Source organism: Leucopleurus acutus (assembly GCF_964270905.1).
Source record: "Leucopleurus acutus genome assembly, chromosome: X".
Classification (NCBI taxonomy): Eukaryota; Metazoa; Chordata; class Mammalia; order Artiodactyla; family Delphinidae; genus Leucopleurus; species Leucopleurus acutus.
In genome coordinates this window covers 12,179,486-12,201,430 of record NC_139148.1, presented here as the reverse complement: position 1 = coordinate 12,201,430, position 21,945 = coordinate 12,179,486, and the positions used below count along the sequence as shown (strand labels likewise).

General features: G+C 43.5%; 1 protein-coding gene across 1 annotated transcript; it reads right to left on the bottom strand.

The window, feature by feature from the left end:
* Positions 1-756: 756 nt before the first annotated feature.
* On the bottom strand, positions 757-21,516 carry CA5B (carbonic anhydrase 5B; the record flags this gene model as incomplete). Its single annotated transcript, XM_082864345.1, is given in 7 exon segments — positions 757-951; positions 6,049-6,204; positions 7,267-7,326; positions 9,760-9,801; positions 9,803-9,867; positions 12,927-13,265; positions 21,078-21,516. Coding segments are annotated over 7 exon segments (999 nt in total). The 5' UTR covers positions 21,220-21,516.
* Between the last annotated feature and the right edge of the window lie 429 nt (positions 21,517-21,945).

Sequence of the window (21,945 nt, the reverse complement as noted above, 5' to 3'; positions counted from 1 at the left end):
TGTGGCATGCGGGCTCGGTAGCTGTGGCTCACGGGCTCTAGAGCGCAGGCTCAGTAGTTGTGGCGCACGGGCTTTGTTGCTCCTCAGCATGTGGGATCTTCCCAGACCAGGGCTCGAACCCGTGTCCCCTGACTTGGCAGGTAGATTCTTAACCACTCCGCCGCCAAGGAAGCTCACAAAATATTTTTTCTATATTATAAATTGATAGTAAGTAATCATGTCCTGTACTAGTAATGACAAGTGAAAATCGAGGCAAATATACCCATTGAGAAGGCCTTATAAAAGAATACTCATTCATGTTTTAAAATAAAATATACCTAAAACCATAGCCAATGTTCAGCCAAGAAGTACCAATCTGGGTCCTGTGGCTGTTTCTGAAAAGCCTGCATTCTGGATGCTCAGTGTCTGTGCCTTACCAGTTGTTAAATATTTTGATTATCATCCCTACTTATAACTCTGTAGAACCACCAATTGATAAACATATCAGTAAAAAGACAGCTCAAAAATGTCACACATAGAAAGACATTACAATTACCAGCAGGTTGCTATAAGAGAAATCTGTGTCTCTTGCTGGTACTTAATGATAAACATCATTATCAATAAAAGTAAGAATTTGTTTACCAAAGAGCTTCCCTCAAAGACTAAGGAGCGCTGCCATACCAAGAAAGGCACATCCATAATTATTAAATGCAGGCATTTAGAAGAGTCTAGTTAGCAATTTTTAAAGAACTAGTATATATTTAAGCAAGATACCACCTAGATAATGGCGTCTAAGGGGGTCACTTGGCTGGTAGACGACTTGGGTTTTGCTTGTATGTTCAGCACATAGTCGTGAGGGAAGGATGAGCGGACAGTGCAATTCATTAGGGGCTGAAGGGGGCGGAAGTTGTCCACCATTCTTTTCTCTTTCTCCCCCTCAGAAGTGAAGAGCAGGGTCCGAAATTGCTCAAGCTAGAAACAGAAACAGGAAGCATAAATAATTTCAATAGAAAAACAGCTTTACTTCATGAATAAATTACTTTCATTTTTACTACCCTGAAACATTTGTCTAAAATTGGATACAGAAGGAGAATTTACTTCTGGGCAGGAATCCCTTCACTGCTGGACAGGGAATAAAATGTTGTGTGAGGAGAGTAGCAGGACGTGGTGAAGCCAGTGGGGCACTTGGGATTCAAAGACTGGCGATCAAAGGCCCTGTCCCCCACGTATTAGCCATGTGCCAAGTCCAAGTTACTTCATCTTTGGTTCTCAGAAACCTCATCTTTAAATGGGCAAAAATAGCCAGGCTACAGGATAATAAATAAAAGGCTTGATGCATATAGTAACAGTGCCAAAAATGTTTTGTTTTTTCAAAATTTAACTGAATCCTTAACATAACGTAGTCTTGATTGCTTACCGCACCTGGGCATTGCGGACAGGGCAATGCAGGTGGAGGTCTTAACAGGCAGTGGGGTGCCTCCTGCCAGCACTGTCCAATAGAACTCTCCGTGGTGAAGGAAAGGTCCTAATTACAGCAGCCACAGGCCACAAATGGCTGGCTGCTGAGCACTTGAAATGTGGCCATTGTGACCAAGAACTAAATTTTTAATTTAGTTTCAATTTAAATGTATTTATACTTAAATTTAAATGCCCACACGTGTCTTGTGGCTAAGGTACTGAACAGTGCAGCTCAGTATAAAAGGAGTGATCCCAAATCAAAGGCTTGTTTTCCAGTGTGGCAGTAGCAACAATCAGTAGCCCCTTGGCTTTCTGAGCAAACATGTTATAGAACACTTGACTTCAAGCCAGCTGGAAAAGCTCTTTGTAGCATTTTCCTCACTCAATCAGGCACACTGTAGCTACAGAGAGGACAGCCTAGGGCACAGCAGGCAAGCATGGGAAGATTTGTCTGGATTAAAGACTTCAGGCCAAGTAGGCCAAGGACAAGCACCCAACACAGTGACCGTACTTGCAAATCACACATATACCCTCATTAATTAGGAACGTGTCTGAGTAGTTCAGGTTTATTTTTATGTGGCTAATTGCAAAAGATTAGAAATAGCCCAAGTATCAATAATATATTTCATTAGAGCTATAAAATGGGCTAGTATATAGCCATTAAAAATGATATTGAAGGTAATGTTTATTATCTATAAAATGTTCCACACATCATCGAGTGAAAAGAGCAACAAAATGGCATGTACAGAATGATTCCATTTTGTTCAAAAAATTGTATATATTTATATAGATGAAAGAACAGAAGGATTTATGTGTATCTGTATAAGTAAAAGACCAGAAGGATTTATCCAAACAATGATTAACACTTAGTGGTAAGATTGTAAGCAACTAGGATTATTGATGACAGCTAACATTTTTTTCTTACTGAATTTTCTATGTTGAAATTTCATTTGAAAAGTCCTCACATGGGCCACTGACCCTCTGATTTATTTATTTAATTTATTTATTTTTCAGTGTTATGTCAATTTTTAAATATGAAGGATAGTAGCGGAATAAATGTATAGGCCACCAAGCCCAGGCTTATGAGCAAACTCTGTATTCTGTCATTTGTTTATGGTGGTTTTCATGACACAGATTTTTTTTTTTTTTTTTTTTTTTTTGCGGTACGCGGGCCTCTTACTGCTGTGGCCTTTCCCGTTGCAGAGCACAGGCTCCGGATGCGCACGCTCAGCAGCCATGGCTCACGGGCCCAGCCGCTCCACGGCACGTGGGATCTTCCCGGACCGGGGCACGAACCCGTGTCCCCTGCACTGGCAGGCGGACTCTCAACCACTGCGCCACCAGGGAAGCCTGACACAGAATTTTTTTTTTAAAATTATGTGGTCTACCTTACCAGTTGCTATCTCTGTGACTTCTGGTTTTGATATATGGTTAGAAAAGCTTCCTCCATTTGGATGTATGAAAAGATTTTCCTATGCCTATCCTAGTACTTTTATGGCAGTATTTTTAATATTTAATATGTCTGGAATATATTCTTGTGTAAGGTTTGAATGGTCAATCCAACTTTTCACCCCCAAATGTCTGCTCGATTGTCCCCATCGCTCTTACTGAATAATCTCATCTTTCCCTTTCACTGGGCTGAGATGCAACCTTTATCATAAACTAAATTCTCATATGTACTTGGACATATTTCTGAATCTACAGTTTTCATCCTATGATTGATCTCTTTATTTGTGTACCAGTACAGCACTATTTAACTATTGAGGCTTTATAACTTGGTTGATTTAATCATCTTTCATTTTCTCTTTCACAATTTTCCCTGGCTTTTTATTTATACTTTTCTTTTTCCACATGAGGTTAGAAGTAGCATACCTATTTTAAAATCCTATTGGTATGGGCTTCCCTGGTGGTGCAGTGGTTTAGAATCCACCTGCCAATGCAGGGGACAGGTTCAAGCCCTGGTCTGGGAAGATCCCACATGCCACGGAGCAACTAAGCCCGTGTGCCACAACTACTGAGCCTGTGCTCTAGAGCCCACAAGCCACAACTACTGAGCCCGCGTGGCACAACTATTGAAGCCAACGTACCTAGAGCCCATGCTCTGCAACAAGAGAAGCCACTGCAATGAGAAGCCTGCACACTGCAACAAGGAGTAGCCACCGCTTGCCACAACTAGAGAAAGCCTGCATGCAGCAACGAAGACCCAATGCAGCCAAAAATAAAAAAAAATTTTTTAAATAAATTTATATTAAAAAATCCTATTGGTATATTTATCAGGATTATATCAAATTTATGAAGAATAAACAATTCATGGCCGATAACAACTTAAGGAGAATTGACATCAAAGGTGTCTATGATGTCTTCCTATTCAATAACATGGAATGAATTTTATCAACTCAAATCTTTTGTGTCCTTCAGAAATGTTTTAAGTTTTCTTGTTAAGCTGATTCCAAGGTGTTTTGTATTTTTTTTCCATTATAAATAGCATTCTTTCTTCCATTATATCTTTTTTTAAAATTCATTTATTTTATTTACTTATTATTTTTGGCTGCATTGGGTCTTTGTTGCTGTGCGTGGGCTTTCTCTAGCTGCGGCGAGCGGGGGCTACTCCTTGTTGCAATGCGCAGGCTTCTCATTGCAGTGGTTTCTCTTGTTGTGGAGCACAGGCTCTAGGCGTGCGGGCTTCAGTAGCTGTGGCTCGCAGGCTCTAGAGCGCAGGCTCAGTAGTTGTGGCGCTCGGGCTTAGTTGCTCCGCGGCATGTGGGATCTTCCCGGACCAGGGCTTGAACCCGTGTCCCCTGCATTAGCAGGCGGATTCTTAACCACTGAGCCACCAGGGAAGCCCTCCATTATATCTTTTAACTGATTGTGATGTATACATGTCCAGTGTACTGATTTCTAGAAATTAATATTGTACTCCACTAATTACTCAGTTATCTTTGCAGTAGTTCTTTTTGTTGTTTTTCTAATTTATTTTTTCTTTTCTGGTCTAATTATATTGACTACTTCCAAAATATAACTTCAGTTAAAATTTAACATAGTAATACTCTTTTCCGTATTAAGCATACTATATACTTTAGAACTGAGATCAATCTCTTTTATCAAGTTAGGGAAGTCTCCATACATTCCTATTTTATTGAAAATTTTTTAAAAAACTGAATGTTGAATTTTGCTACTGCTTCTTAAGAATCTATGGAAATGATTATTTTTAAAATATATTTAGATTCACTGATATGATGAATTAATATCATTCGTAATATTGAACCATCCTTGCATTACTGGAATAACTACTACTTGGACAAAATATATATTTCTTTTTTTTTAAATTTATTATTTATTTTTGGCTGTGCTGGGTCTTAGTTGTGGCATGCGGGATCTTTTTTTTCAGTTGCGGAATGTGGACTCTTAGTTGTAGCATCTGAACTCTTAGTTAACGCATGCATGCAGAATCTAGTTCCCTGACCAGGGATTGAACCCGGGCCCCCTGCATTAGGAGTGTGGATTCTTACCACTGGACCACCAGGGAAGTCCCTTTTTTTTTTTTTTAATTGGAGTATAGTTGCCTTACACTGCTGTGTCAGTTTCTGCTATACAGCAACGTGAATCAGCCATATGTGTACATATATCCCCTCTTTTTTGGATTTCCTTCCCATTTAGGTCACCACAGAGCACTAAGTAGAGTTCCCTATGCTATACAATAGGTTCTCACAAAGTATATATTTCTTTTAAGGTACTGCTGGCTTCTGTTTATAAAATATTATTTTAGCTTTTTTTTTTGGCCATGCCATGCAGCATTCGGGATCTTAGTTCCCCAACCAGGGATCGAATCCATGGCCCCTGCATTGGGAGCGTGGAGTCTTAACCACTGGACTGCCAGGGAAGTCCCTATTTTAGCTTTTTAGCTTTTTAAAAAACATATCCTTCAGACATACCAGTCTGTACATTTTTTTTTTTTTTTGGTCTGATCTTTGGTGGGTGTTGGTGTCAGTTATCCTGGCTTCATAAAAAAGGTTCTGGAACCTTTTGTTCTTGTGAAAATGCTTTGTGATTAATTAAAATCCCATAAAGCAAGCATAAGCAAATATTATTGCAGTTCAGTTATGTTATGAATTAAATAGAATATGTGCATTAACATAGTAATCACCACTTAGTTGCTAAGGAAAAAATAGACTCCAGGGTCAAAACAACTGACTTAAAATTTCTGGACAGACATTGTTGGGTTCTGCTTTTATCCTGAGGTTCCATAGCAAAATTCCCTTAAAGATTTTACAGGGTTTGAGCACATCCATTTTCAGCCTTCATTCTTCCTTTTAAAAGGGTCTTGTTTATATAGAGATTCATATTTATATATAAAATATACAATGCATAAAACATATGTCATTGTCAAATATGGAAGTAAAAAGCTTATGTTTCCTAAGTTTTACCTCTTCTCTCTAGTTAATTTGAAGCATTTCCTAATTCATATCCAAATTAACACAAGATGTTAGCGCATTTTAATAAAAATGTATGAGCATTACAAGATGTTAAAAACTGATGCCAAAGTTTGAGCCCAGCCTTGTTTTAAAGGGGCAGACTAGAATTTCCTTACATAGAAATGTGGAAAGAACGTACCTGATCATGATCAACCTCTATGGGCTGCTTCTTAATGATCCAAGTGACAGACTCAGAGAGTGGCGGGATAGTCAGGGACCCTGAGTAGGTCCAGTAATCTGGGCAGGTAGGCATCAGACAGGAAGGGTCGAATGACCCAAATTCCACAAGCATGTCCTGGCCAAGAGAAGGGATCATCGAGTTATCATTTTATGCTGAAAACCACTCAGGAATCAGATGATGTGGTGATGATTCTAGGGGAGTCTGAGGACCAGCAGTGGTCCAGATGAGCTCCAGGTACCTCTGGGCACCTTAGGACAGAATCATACCCATGCTTTGTTCCTGCAATTAACTATGTATTTCTGATAGTCCTCAGTGGGAACACAGCAAAAACCATTTTCTCCCTTCGTTCTAGTGAGCTTATAGCAGGTGCTGTCCTCTGAACTCTTTGGGAGGCATTAGGTGGTAGCTGGTGCATAAACAAGGAGGCTTTTCCTTTTCAAGAGAGATTAATAGAATTCACCTTTCTAAAATGCAGTGCAAATTACGAGGAGACAGGATCCTGGACAGAGAGAGGGACAGAGGGGAACAGGGAGGGAGAGAGAGGAAAGTAGATGGGGGTGGAGTGGGGGTGGGGGAGGGAGGAGGAAAAGGAGGGAGATGGAGAGGGAGGGCAGGGTGGAGACAGAGGCAGGGAGGGGAGGGAAGACAGACTTGCAGAGAGCAGCCCCTCTGGGATTCTGAATATTGAACAATTAACCTTGACAGCTGGACAGAGGTATCCACCCTGAAGGATGTGGGTAATTGTTCTGTAAAGCTGGACAAGCCAAGTTTCTGTCAGACTTTTCTGTGCCCCCTGCGTATGGGAGGGTAGCTAGAGCCCAGAAGGCTTCCCTGAGTGTTTGCACAGGACTGTGCAGGAGCAGCGGTCGGGAGCAGAGGAGGGGACTCATGTTCCTGAGTTTCTGAGTGCTCATTGGCATGGCAGCCAAACCAGAGCCGCCGTCTGTGCCCACCAACAGAATCATGTCTCTCCTCTGCAAAGTGTCCCAGGGCCAGGGGCTCTCTCAACACAAGCATCATAAATGGCAAGTTGTCTTAAGGGGCAGCTTTCAAAGAGAGCCTGAATTACACTGAGGTGAATTAACATTTTCCCTTTCAAAGTGCCGTGCTAGCGTCTCCACTCTGAGATTAAAACATAAAATATATTTCAAGGGATTTAGGGGGAAAAATTACCTAATGCGTAATTGATGCCGTAGTATCCACCAGTTTCTGTTGCTCTTTATGATATTTGCCTAGCTAAAGAACAATAGATGAGAAAATATTAAAAACAATTGACATCTCACTCTAGAATTGTAATAGAACGTGAATTAAAATCAGACACCTGGACTTCCCTGGTGGTGCAGTGGTTAGGAATCCACCTGCCAATGCAGGGGACACGGGTTCGATCCCTGGTCCGGGAAGATCCCACATGCCATGAAGCAACTAAGCCCGTGCGCCACGACTACTGAGCCTGCACGCTAGAGCCCGCGAGCCACAACTATTGAAGCCCACGCGCCCTAGAGCCCACACGCAACTACTGAGCCCATGCCCCACAACTATTGAAGTCCACACGCTCTAGGGCCCACGTGTCACAACTACTGAAGCCTGCGCGCCTAGAGCCCGTGCTCCGCAACAAGTAAAGCCACCGCAATGAGAAGCCCATGCACTGCAAGGAAGAGTAGCCCCCGCTCGCCGCAACTAGAGAAAGCCTGCGCGCAGCGACGAAGACCCAACTCAGCCCAAAATGAATTAGAAAATAAATAAATAAAACATATTATTAAAAAATAAGATAAAGTCAGATACCTGGTGATTACCTAAAAACAGTCCACAGTACTGGAACTGCACTTAAATTGACAATTTAGAATGTTATAAACATCACTGAGTGAAAGTAGATACAAAACAAATGAGCAGGCTGTTTGCTGATAGGCTGGAACCCACAGTCTGCAGGAAAAGGTGTCCCTTACTCCATCAGCTTCCCCCTCTGGGTCTCACTGGTGCTTGGCGCACAGAGGCTCTGGAGGCTGAAGCTGTCAGGGCAAGCCAGCGCGTAGTAAGGCCCAGCTTTCAGTTCAGGCCCCTGAGTCCTGAGGAGCTTCAGTGCAATAACTATGTTTTCCAGTTTCTATATTTGATGCTTTGATATCTGAGGCCTTGCTGATGCTAGAGGGATCACCTCTCCCAGGGTTAGTCAATTGCTAGAGAGAACAAACAACAGGGAGCATGCCTTTCATGTACAAACCAACCAATCCAGAGCTCAGACCCCAACGACTTCCTTTTTGGGATTCTTAATACTCTGAGCTACTATTCCTCTGCCCTAGTCACCCCAGGGCCACATACCAGACAACTGGGGGAAGCCTCTATGCCCAGAGCCTGCTGAAATTATCCAAAGTGGCCAATCCTAAGCCTGCTTATGTTGTCTCACCCATTCCTTCCCATGGAAACCACAACAAAGGTTCTGTCCATGTCTTCCCCTGCCCTCTCTGCCTCCTGACCACCCCTGGTCCTTCCCCATGTGGCCATGCATGGCATGCCGTGTCTCCTCTTTTTAGGTATTTGTGAGTATAATAAAATTCTTCCTTCATGATAGCCATTTCCATGTGTGTGTGTCTTACCATACTTGACTAGACTAAAACCTGGGTATCCTTAAAACACTCAGCATCCAGAGTGGACTAAGGCAGGGAGCCTGCAGGAAGCCTGTACCTATGGAACCTGCAGGAGCTCAGAGGTGCTGTGCAGAGTATGGTCCACAGATCTCCAGTCTAGTTCTCCAGGTGCTAGCTGAGTGACCTGGCAGGAAAGCACTTAACCTCACTGACCTTTACTTTCTCCATCTAAAAACGGAGATGAGGGTCCACCACAGAGACTTCTATGGGAGATAAATGAAGCACTCAGCAAATGTATAGTCACATCACACTCTTAAATGTTTAGTTCCTTTCCTGAATTTCCCTTAGTTGTTTGCCTTTATCTTTTTACTCCATTTAAAATACATTCTTATCAAATCTCACATTTTAACTGATATTTAGTATTATTTGCTTTTATCCTTTTATACCAATGCCTAAAAATAGAAATGTAATGCAAACCACAGAGGTAATTTTAAAGCTTCTAGGAGCTCCATTGAAGAAGTTAAAAAACAAAAAACACACAGGTGAACTTAATTTTGAAAACATTTTATTTTACCAAATATATTCAAAATATTGTCATTTCAACATATAATCAATGTGAAAAGTTACTAAGTCTTGAAAATATGTTGTGTATTTAATACATACAGCACATATCAATTTGGATGCTAACTTTTCATCAGAAATACTTGATTTGTATATTTTACACTTGAAAATGTAGATAACATACCCAAGCTGTCCCAAACATTTTTAAGTTTTCCAGTAACTGAATTGTCAGTTCCTAAATTTAAATGACAATCAACTGAAGCAAAATTTGAAGTTCGTTTCCTCACGTACAGTAGCCACATTTCAGGTGCTCAACAGCCACACATGACTTGTGGCTACCATATTGGACAGCCCAGTTTCATACCATTTGAAATATATTCTTAACAGTCTTGTATTTTAAGCATTGTTTATCTTACCAATGTATTGATCCCCATATTCTTAAAGTAAATAACAATATTCTAATGTTCTATCTTTTCATTCTAGAATACAACACATCATTTAAACTTGGTAAGGTTTTTAAAAATAGTTTAAAAAATATTCCTACCATAGCCAAACCATCTTCCTCCAGTTGCTGCATCCTCAAAGCTTTCAAATTGGATTGCATTCTGATGTACCAAGTACAGTTGAAACACCACTAAAAGAAGTACTGCCTGACCATATAGGATTGCTCCAAAATAATTCAGCAGCCTTATTCAGCATACACTATTTAAACATGTTTCCCTACCTAAAATAAAGCCACTGGGAAAGACATGACAATCTGATGCAAAATGAGATAGAAATAGAGAACAGGAAGAAACTTATGCTGGAGCAGCAATTAATTCCATGTGGATTAATATTACTTTGGAATAAAGGGATTTATTTGGGGAGAAAAATTTTTTTAATTATATAGTAAAGTGAGTAACATTTCAGTGAGGGATCAACATTTGTTCATTCCCATCTTGATTTGCAGGAAATACTAAAATCCAAAATCCATTTGCATCAAAAGGAGAGAAGATGCTTATCTTGAGAGAAATAGATTCTCCTTATGGGAATTGGACAGGAGTTGAAGACACATTTCTTTTTTGAGGGGTAACCACTTAAAATGTGTTTCTTTCTATTTTTAACGTAACATTTAAAATTAAATTAGGGGAAAAGTTGTAAGAAGAAATTTTATTTCCTTATATGCTCCCTATACTTCCCTACAAATTATCCTTGTCCATCATTCATGAACTTTCTGGCATTGCCATCCCCAGAGCCTCCCAAGTGAGACACCTCAAGGTCATGGTTAACTTTGCCTTCTCACTTTGAAGCCTTCTCGTCTCCAAGTTCTGTTGCTTTTATTTTAAAAATGCTTGCTAAAACTTGCTCTCTCTCTTTCAACTGCCACAGCCTTCATTTAGGCTCCCACCGTCTCGCATGTGGATTAAGCTGTCCTGCACGGTTGCCTGGGTCAATCTCAAAAAATAAAGCAATTGACCAATTATTTAGATGATATCATGCTATGCCACTCTGTTTAAAAATAACCAGTGTCTCATAAGCCTGCCTTCCACCTACCCTCTTTTTTAAAAACTATATATTTTTTAAAATTTTATTTTATTTATTTATTTATTTATTTTTGGCTGTGTTGGGTCTTCGTTGCTGCGCGCGGGCTTTCTCAAGTTGAGGTGAGTGGGGGCCACTCTTCATTGTGGCGCGCAGGCTTCTCACTGCGGTGGCTTCTCTTGTTGAGGAGCACAGGCTCTAGGCGCGTGGGCTTCAGTAGTTGTGGCACACGGGCTCAGTAGTTGTGGCTCACCGGCTCTAGAGCGCAGGCTCCGTAGTTGTGGTGCACGGGCTTAGTTGCTTCATGGCACGTGGGATCTTCCCGGACCAGGGCTCGAACCCGTGTCTCCTGCAATGGCAGGTGGATTCTTAACCACTGCGCCACCAGGGAAGCCCTCCACCTACCCTCTTAATCTTCAATGATCACCAATCTTCCCGCTTCTTCCCACAACACACATTCTCATTCTGGCCACTTTGGGTTTTGACCACTTTCTGAACATCTGCTTCTGCACATGGTTTTCCTTCAGTCTGGGATGCCCTTCTAATCCTCTTGGCAAACTCCTTTTCATCTTTCAATACCCAACACAAATGTCCCCTCCTTAGTGAAATCATCGTAGACTCCTCTGAGCAGTCTACATCACACCCTCCTCTGTGGTCCCACAGCACTTTTAGAAACCCTTCAAATCACACTTGCTTTATCATTTTAATTTAATGTGTGCTTCTGTAACTAGACTTTGAACTCTGGGAGGTCAAGAATCGAGTTGTTATTCCTAGCACTCAGTGCAATGTCTGACACATGGTTGGCACTTAGTAAATGTTGAATGAATAAATAAATCAATGAATGACAAAATACATACATGTTATTGGGTAACCACAAATATAAAAGGCCTTTTTCTTGCCCGACTAGCCTTTTGCCCTGTACAGTTGACCCTTGAACAACGCAGGGGCTAGGGGTGCCAACCACCTCGCAGTTGAAAATCAGCATATTTAACTTTACAGTTGGCTCTCCTTATCCTCGGTTCTGCATCTGTAGATTCAAGCAACAGCGGATGGTGTAGTACTGTAGTATGTAGTTATTTTTTAAAAACCCATGTATAAATAGACCTAAACAGTTCAAACCTGTGTTGTTCAAGGCTCAACTGTATTGCAATTTTATCATTTAAAATCTGACTAAATAGTATTGCTATTTAATATAAAAGTTATTTGTAAAGTCAGCAAGCAGAGGAACATTACCACATATTCAACACACACAGAAAATAAATTTCTAACAAAGTTTTAACTTCACGCCCTATCTTCTACATCAGTTATAGAATCTATACACAGAGATATATGTATTAACAGGAAATACTGTTTATACTAGTAGATGGAAATGTGCATAAAAATGAAAAGAGACATTTTTCATACACTCAAAAATGTCCAAGGAGGATCCAGCAATCCCACTTCTGGGTATATACCCAAAAGAATTGAAAACAGCATCTTGAAAAGATATTTGTACACCCATGTTCACAGCAGCATTATTCACAATAGCCAAATGGCGGCTGCAACTCGAGTGTCCACGAACAGATGAAGGGATAAACAAAATGTGGTATATACAGCTGACCCTTGAACGACACGGGTTTGAACTGCGTGGGTCCACTAATACATGGATTTTTTTCTAAAGTAAATATTCCAGTACTACATGATCCCCAGCTGGATGAATCCGAGAATATGGAGGAATGCAGATATGGAGGGCTGGCTATGAGGTATACTCAGATTCTCAACTTTGTGGAGGGTTGGTGCCCCTGACCTCTGTGTTGTCTATGGATTAACTGTACATACAATGGAATATTATTCTGCCTTCAAAAAGAAGGAAATTCTGACACATGTTACAATACGTATGAACCTGGAAACATTATGCTCAGTGAAATCATCCAGTCATAAAAAGACAAATACTGTATAATTCCACTTAAGTGAGGCACCCAAAAGTCAAATTCATAGAAACAAAAGGAAAATGTTCATTGCCAGGGGCTGGAGGGTGGGGAAAAATAAGGAGTTATTATTTAATGGGTACAGAGTTCTGAGGATGGATGGTGGTGACAGTTGCACAACAGTGTGAATGTAGTTAATACTGTTGAACCATATACTTAAAAAAAGGCTAAGAGAGTACATTTCATGTTATGTGTATCACACAACGAAAAAAAGAGTCCAGTGAGTCCCGTGCCACTGCTAACAAAAGAGGTCCCCGCTCCCATGGAGGCCTTGCGATGTGGCCTGTGCTGACATGAAACTGTCCCTTTAACTCCAGATGAGACCACAGACAGGTCTGGCTCTCACCTGAGTTATCTGCAGAGTCTTCAAGTTCCACGAGGAAAGAGTACCCGTTATTCCAGACGCGGAGGCAGGTGGTCGGGTCGTAAGAGACGGTGAGCAGTTCTAAGCCAGGATCGTAGACACTGTCCCTCCACCGGACGTTGATGGGCGACTGGCGCTCACCCCCCGGGACCAGGTCCACGCTCTCCCAGAGAGGGTGCACTAGGAGAGAGCACATCAGGGGCTGTCCTCGAGATGACACTAGCTGGAATCCCACTGGGGGGATGATATGGTCCATGTAAGCGTGTATGCTGGGTTCAGCTCTTATGTGAGCCAGCTGTGAGGATTAGGCAGCCATCCTGCAAAGCCTGTTAGCATTGCTAAGGTCCCTGGAGTCCTGCCACATGAATAGCTATGACACTGTATATATTAAGGTGTACACGCACACTCTGTCCCACACGGGTGCTGGTGACATCACTAACGGTGATTTTTCTACCAAAGAGTCGAGCGCCAGGTCTTTGTGGCAAGTCCCTGATAAATCTCAGGAAGCTTCTTACAACAAAGAAAGAGCTATCCACACATGATGGATAGAACCCACATGTATAATTCGGGTGGTCCAGCTCTCTGCCCTTTAGAATCAGCACGGATGGGCAGAACCGAGACCAACAGGAAAGCTGGACAAAATACGAATCAAGATAAATCATTACCAACGACCCTCTGCACCTCACCCCACCACTGAGAATGAGTCTGAGGATTGGTGAAAGTGACAAGGCAGCTGCTGCCCAGTCAAACCCCCCTGTGCATGGCAGGGTCACTGGCACTCCACTTGTCGTAAAAAACAAGCTTGCCTCTGGTTTCCTCTTACAGAGGAGACGGTTGTCTTCCTGAGATAGCTGCGCAAAGCAGGATCTTAACCTTCGATTTTTTGGTACAAGTGCCCCAGCGGCATAGACACAGAGCGCTCCAAGGCAGTTTCTGGACCAGTGGTTCTCAAAGGAGGGAGCGATTCTGACCCCGGGGGACATTGGACAATGTCTGGAGACACTCTCGGTGGTCAAAACTGGAGGAGGGTGCTACTGACATCTAGTGGGTAGAGGCTGGGGATGCAGCTAAACATCCTACGTATATAGGCTGGGCTTTCACAGGAAAGAATTACGTGGCCCCAAATATCATTAATGCCAAGGTTGAGAAATCTTGGTCTAGAGCAGAAAGCAATAGGCAAACTCAGGGCATTCCCTTTCCCCACCCCCTGCTCAATTTTTTCATATAATGCGGTAATCTCGTCTCTAGAGAGGTCTGAACCCAACGTTTTGGGTTTTCTCCCTTAGTGTAAAATAACTTCTGAACAACAAGAACTTACTTTAGAGAAGGAGGACTTTCTGTTTCAGAAATCTAAAATGAAAAATGCATATGAATTGGTACAGTAGTCATATTGGTATCAGATTAGAATGCAAGTTCCTTGCAGGGAGGAGCCATACCTCCTTCCCTTTTTTCCGTGCCCTGTAGCGCCCTACTGGGTATATGCCCTTTGAGTATTGATTATCCAAATGCTATTGTTGGGATAAAAAGCTGTATTTGATTAATTTTTTAATTGTTTTTTTATTAATTTTTATTGGCGTATGGTTGCTTTACAATGTTGTGTTAGCCTCCACTGCACAACAAAATGAATCAGCCATACTGATTAATTTTTAATTTGATATTTTAAAACTTCCAGAAACCCCGAGAACAGCCATGATTCAGTCTTAAAGCTGCCCACCGGCACAAAGAAACCTGACAACACTGTCCGCTCTGAGATGCTCAGACTGAGGCTGAGGGTTTGAGCATTCACACCCTTCAAAACCAGCTCGCGTGGGTCTCGTAAGGAGACTAGGGGAGAAGGGAATACAGAGCAGATCCCTAAGACGATGCCCTCTTCCACCCAAATCGTCCCCCACTTCATTCAGGAAATGGCCTAGAGTCTACTCTCTCACCCAAACAAACACCAGCCCAAGGAAACTGGGCCTGTTCCTTCAGCTGCTCTTGTATGGTCATAACGCTCCCGTCAATTTGTATGCCCCTCTATTCACAAGTTCAGCTTCCAGGTTTTCTTTCCCCCACCCACCTCCTCCTTTAGGAACCCAGAGCATCCCCCCACCAGGGAGCCCTTGGTCACTGTCCCCTTCGTGAAGCCAGCTTTTGCCCAGGGCTCGTTTTGCTAAAGATAAATTCACATTTTTGTTCTCTCCTCCCTTCCTCTTCCTGCATTTTAACAAAATACAGATTAAAATGATTTCTTGGTAGTTACTCAGACTTCCCCTCAAAGTCGGAAGGTGATTTCGTCTTCTGACTAACGGAGCCTGTGTTTCCAGCTTCTTCTCATGTGGGGAGAATGAAATGAACAGAGTGATTCTGTCAGCCATGGTTTAAGGGCACGACGTCACACTGTCGTTAGGAAGTTGTCACTAATGTAACCCTGAGAGCAACACAGTCCCTTTAGATTCCACAGTGAGGATGTGCTCAGCTTTGGTTCCTGTTTACATGACTGGTCCTGTCTTCGATTTACTTTGTGCTTGTACCACCTTCAGCTCCAGCCTCGGGGGTGTCCGTCTTTCGGGATCATTCCTGTCTCAGCCCCTCAGTTCCTGCTCCTTCTCAGAAATCAATCTCCCCTCATTCAGCTCAGGGCTGGCTCCTCTTCTTGGCTTGTCACCTCTTCAGCAAAAGTGTCACCTCCGCACCTCCCTATCCTCTTATGCGATCCCCTCTTGTTTTTTATTAATCATAGCATTCTGATCTTTTCCTTCAAATCGTTTATTACATGGGTATGATGATAAGTATATGCATATATGCTTAGTTATCTGCACCCTCACGGCTCTGCAAGCCCCAGGAAGAACTGAGCTGGCTTTCAGTCCCTGCTTGTGGATTGCATGTATAAGATAAAGAGCATTACTGGGAAGGGGTCATTCCCGTTTTATCTTTATTTGCTTTTACTCTACTGAGCGCCGCATTGTTTTCTCCTTAAGGATCTTTGAGGTTTATCTCTTCTTTGTCCAGCCCATGACCACCAGCCTCATTCAGGCCCCTGTACCACAGACTTTTCCTCAAGGAAAGGTCCTCTTGCTCACTTTTCCTCCTCTCTTACTCCCCTCTACTGTGTTTTGCCATCCATCAGTTTTCCTAAATTACCACCTTCATCATGTTGTTCCCATGTTAAAGACTATGTGAAGTCCAAGCTTCTGCATCCAAGCATGAGGTTTTCCTAGTAGGAACCCATCTCGCCCATCTAATTTTATTTCTCCTCATTCTTCCCAAGCTCTGCTCTTGCCACGCTATTCCAGAACCTTGCCAGGCTACTCCCCTTGGTCAGTCAGTGAGATGTGCTGAAACTGTAGGATACCTCACTGGGCTTTGAAGACTTAGGAGAAAATCCTGTAAACTACCTCACTAATAATCTTTATATTGATTACATGTTACAGTGATAATATTTTGGATATAGTGAGTTAAAGTATATAACTAAACTTAATTTCACCTGTTTCTTTATCCCTTTCTTAGTGTGACTGTTAGAAAATTTAGAAGTGTCTATGTGGCTCGCATTATGTATCTTTTGGACATTACTGCTCTATACCATCACTAGCTTTCTCTCCAGTGCCTTGCCCTGTACTGTCCTTTTTCTTGAGATGGGCTATTTCCTCGTCAAATTGAACACCATCCTAGCAGGCCTAGGGCTTATTGCAGTGATGGGATACACAGGGACCCTCCATGTGACTTTGTTGGGGATGGTCACAGAATCACAGAGTGCCTTGTTAGAGCATCAGGGTTGTAAAAGGCACTTTCATGCTGAGCCCAGGTAACCACAGCATCACATGCAGTTACCAGTGCAGGAGACTAAGGCCCACGTTTCCTGGTGGTCAGTTCAGGGCTGTTTGTTAGTTCACTGTAGCTGCAGATACCCCTGAGGCCGTTACTGTAATTCCACAGGGCTAATAGGTCCACTGTTTCTCAAGATTATTTGAAAATTAATGGAAGACAACACAGTCTGGGTATCCCAGCCTATATTATCTGGGGATTAACGGAATTCTCTGTGAAGACGTTGCAAAACAAGCTTTTGAATACTCTCGTTCTCCAGGCTTTATTAGTGTCCTTCAAAATGAATTGGAGAAATAATAGAACAGTTTTCTAACACAGGTAAGTTATAATATAGACTTGTCCTGTCAAATAGAAGTTTCTCTGATGATGGAAATTTCTAATATAGTAAGTGCTAGCCACAGGTGGCCATACAATTTGAATATATTTACATGTACATACACACATGGGGCTAGTAGCTACATTTTATACAGTGCTATTCTACTGAGATTTGTCCTAAAAATAAATGTTCCTTTTACTTCTAAAACTAGGGAGATCATGAACGTTAAGCATCAATAGAATAATAACAAATCTGTACCATTTCCATTCTAGATGACATTCTTTATATTTCATTAAATTAAAAATTAATATTGTTAAACTTATTTCCCTATGGTCTAAGATCTCATGCCTAAATCTTTTTTTGTTTTTTTTTTTTATTCAAGACCCATTTATTCTCTAGTTCTGCCCACATGGAGACACCCTCCTCGAAAAGGCGTTGAATCCTTCCGTTCACTTTAACACCTTGTGCTGAAGACACGTGTTCCGAGGTTTCAACTATGAGATCCACATTCTTAAAGCACTAGTTCTTAAACCTCATCTAGATTTCTCCCCTTGGATGGGGGGAGATGACCCAAACACAGAGAAGAACAGCTCAGGACTGTGGGCTCTGCTGGTGCAGAAGACCTTGCAGCTCCCCTGACCACCCGGCTGGAGCCAGGATTAGGGCCCTGAGACGAGGGGCGCCTGCTGGGCTGCCGCCCCCGCCCCCTGCCTCTTCACTAGGCTGGCTGTCACCTCTAGTTTCCCTGGAGTTTGGGGATTCTAGACGGTCTCTGCTCACACTTCTGCATCACGCCTGCTGCCTCAGCACTGCTGATCCACACCAAGGGGGAAAGGCACACAGAACTGCTTTTCAGCACACCAACGTTCCACACAAAAGTTATTCTATAAGCCTGCAGGTTCTTTTTCATCAGAGGACATTCGCAAGGCCATGACTTCCCCCGGCTCCCCACTGCCCTTGCCAGCAGACTGGACACGCAGGGCGGCCGTGCTGAGTGGTGCACACGGCCCTGGCTCCACTCAGGCGCACTCTCCTGGAGAACTGAGGGCGGTGCCCTGGGCTCATCAGCAGGATCTGTCCCGAAGCCAGTCCTAGAGTGACAAGAGCCACACCTGCAGGTCTGTTCCACTGACCAGCCGCACAGGACCGAGCTGGGCCCACGGACCTTGGTCTGGATTGTGTTGGCTGGTCGTTCTTGCCTAGGTTCACAGGCCAAGAGCCAGTGTCCTTCCTTTCCTGCTCATCACCGCACCAGCGGCTCACTGCTACCTGCTGCCGTCACACGCCTGGCAACCTCGTGTTCCGGGGCCAGCCAAGAACTGAGACCCCAGCAGGCCCCTAGTTCCCAGCAGGCCAACTACCCATTAAACTACTGCTGCCTAGCCGTGTTCTCGAGGCTGCAGAGCCGGGAGGGTGCGGAGAGCATAGCAAGCCGCGGGCGCCCCCAGCCCCAGACCCGAGGTGCTCCGCGGAGGCGCCGGAACCTCGCCGCAGCCCCGCCCCCCCCAAACACAAACGACCTCTGCGCCCGCCTGTCCTGCGGACCCGGGCGCACCTCCGACCACCGCGACCCAGGATGGAGGCGCGGGGCGCGGGGCTCGGCCTGCGGCGGGCGCTGGGGCGGGCGGGGGACCCGAGGTCCGGCCCCGAGGCCGTGCGGCCCGCCAAGCCCACCTCCGTCCCCGCCGCCCGGAAACCCTAAATCTTTTTTATGTGATAGAAATTTAGGCTAAATTTCACTAGATGATACAAGAAATGCAAGTGATTTTATTTTCATTGTGGGTAATAGATGCAGGCTTTCATCTTTATTTTATCATATCACCAGTCTGCAGGGTTAGGACTGTCAACATTTACTGTCTGCCACTTGAGATCACAGCCAACAGCAGTTTGAGTTGATGCCAGTGATTCCTCTGGGAGAGGGATGGTGCGGAGTGAAGGCAGAGCACAGGGCACAGGCCCCTGTGAAATGCTGTTTCTAAATTCGCCGCAGCCTCCTCCTTCCTTCAGTCACTCCCTACTCGGCTCCAGGATCCTAACAATGGTCAGACATCTGAGGGAGGTGCTGAGCATATGACAGTGATGAAGGTGGTGATGATGATAACGACTGTGGTACTAGAGGTCGCTGCCAAGGCCGAGTTCTCAGTGTGTGGCAGGCGCTAGCTAAGGACTTTCCACATTAACTAACCCTCAGTGGTCTTGCGTCACTCTGGGTCACAAGTGTATTGGGCCTTCCGCTGGGGTACTGAGCTTCCAGAATCAATGAGTATCGTCTTTACAACTACACAGATGAGGGACCAGGATATACAAATAGGACATGCGCAGTGGCCCAGGGCAGCAAAGACCAAATATTCTCCTGGGGGAAACAAGGAGGGACAGTAATATTCGAAAACCAAAATCAAACGGTGACTGTGACCTGTTTCTTCTAGTAAGTTACAAACAAGAACATTTCATCTGATGTGGGAAATTAATCAAGAGAAGCCCCTACCTCCCTAAGCCAAAACTTTCTGGGTTCTGTCAGCGCTAAAAGGAGCAAACTATCCTAAAGACACGAGCATACTGGATTTACCTCCATCTTTCTGTAAATAAAAACAAATACTTTCTGTAAATATAAACAAACAAGAAAATAAGGAAAGCACTCACACAAAATTTAGTAACTAGATAAATATGACTACTTTTTTCCATTTTAAGCCTTAGACCGCAAAGTGCCAGTGTTGAGAATAAGCCAGTCCGGGTAGGATGGGGGCCTGATGGTAGGAAGCCGCACCCAGCAACCAGAAATTTATTATGACTCAGACCAGCTCAGTTTAATGAGAACACAGTCAACATCGGAGGAAACAAAATAAACTTACAGTAAAAATATATTTATGAAGCAGTTTCAAGGCAATAGATTTAGCTAGATTAGCATTACTAATAAATCCCTTTTGTAATGTGCAAAACAGGGTCAAAGAGAGTAAACCCAAGGAGGAAAAGTTGAGAAAGCTAGAATCTGGAAGCAAACCAACACTGGAAAACTCTGTGTGAATTCACTGTGAATGGTGGAAAATACATAACTTCTTAGCAGATATGCTTAACCATTTCATTAAACTCATGTCTCCACTAACACATTATCCTCTCGGATCATCTCAGGGGTTCTGTACCAGGGTTACTTGGCCCCCCAGGGGACACTTAGGGATGCCATGCAGCATCTGCCGTGCACAGTCCACCCCGACAGCACAGGATGACCCACGCCCATGGCAGTAGCGCCGTGGTGTCAGGGAGGACCATCTGCTGCCTCACTTGATCTGCTGGGTTCACAGCGGAGCTCACACTGGCGAGCTGGTCACCTAGAAGCACCTCTTCTGCAATTTGTAACGACGGACAGAATATTCCGGAGTATGAAGCTACTGAACTGCTTGCAAACATGAATATGCAAATTCCAGAATGTTCAGACTCACAGAAATAATTTGCAGTCCGTGGATCAATTTTAGCAAAAAGACGGTTGCTAACAAAAAACAATAAAGAACAGGTTCAAAGTATTTGAAACTTGGGACTTCTTTGACCTATTTCTGCATGACATCATTTTAACAAGTTAAAATTGGTGAAGAAAACACCTTTCCACACGACACCGTGGTAATCATTTCACAGTATGTACGTGTATCAAATCATCATGATGTATACCTTAGACTTAGGTCAGTTATATCTCAATAAAGCTAGGGGAGAAAAAGGCTTTCCATATTTGAACAAACAGAGAAATAATGGGTTATTACTCTCAGTTCTCAAGGCATCTAATCCCAGTCTGGAATGCCACTGACATCAGAGCTGCAGACACTCAACACATGTGACTGTTAGGAAACAACCAGGCTTCTGCTCTCTCCAGGCAGCCATGTACTCACAGGCTCGGTTCCGGGTTTTGTAAGTACAGGTGTAGAGGCTGCAGGGCCTTGCTAGCATGGACCTCGGAATCTGGAACCTTCTCCACTGTGCCTTGCATGGAGAGGCTTGAAGAATGACCCTCAGGCGACTCATCATCACCATCTTTAGCTTGAAGTCTTGATCAGCTCCCAAGTAACTTGAAGGAACCTAATAACCCAGAGCAAAAGGAGGACAGAGGAAGAAAAGTCGCAAACAACAGAGGTGGCCGATCACGTGGAAAACATCATTCAGATTATTAGTATGCGGGAGGGGGAGGTAAATACAGCAGGAGTGGAGTGAACCAGGCAGAGGGTGGTAGGAGGTGAGGTCCAGAGGTAGTGGATGCCATATCAAGGAGACATGTAGGCCATTGTAAAGGCTCTTTCTCTAACTCAGGGTTTCTCAGCTTCGGCATTGTTGACATTTTGACCAGATAACTCTGTTGTAAAGGACTAGTCTTAGCACTGTAGCTTGTTTAGCGGCGCCCTTGGTCTCTACCCACTAGATACCAGTGGCACCTTCCTTCCATTTGTGACAACCAAAAACGTCTCCAGGCATTGCAGATGTCCCTTGGAGAAGGAGAATCACCTCTGATTGGGAACCACTGTTCTAAGAGAAGTGGGAACACAATGGAGTTTTCGGAGTAGAGGAGGGACATACTCTGATTTACATTTTTTTTTTTTTACATCTTTATTGGAGTATAATTGCTTTACAATGGTGTGTTAGTTTCTGCTTTATAACAAAGTTAATCAGTTATACATATACATATGTTCCCATATCTCTTCCCTCTTGCGTCTCCCTCCCTCCCACCCTCCCAATCCCACCCCTCTAGGTGGTCACAAAGCACCG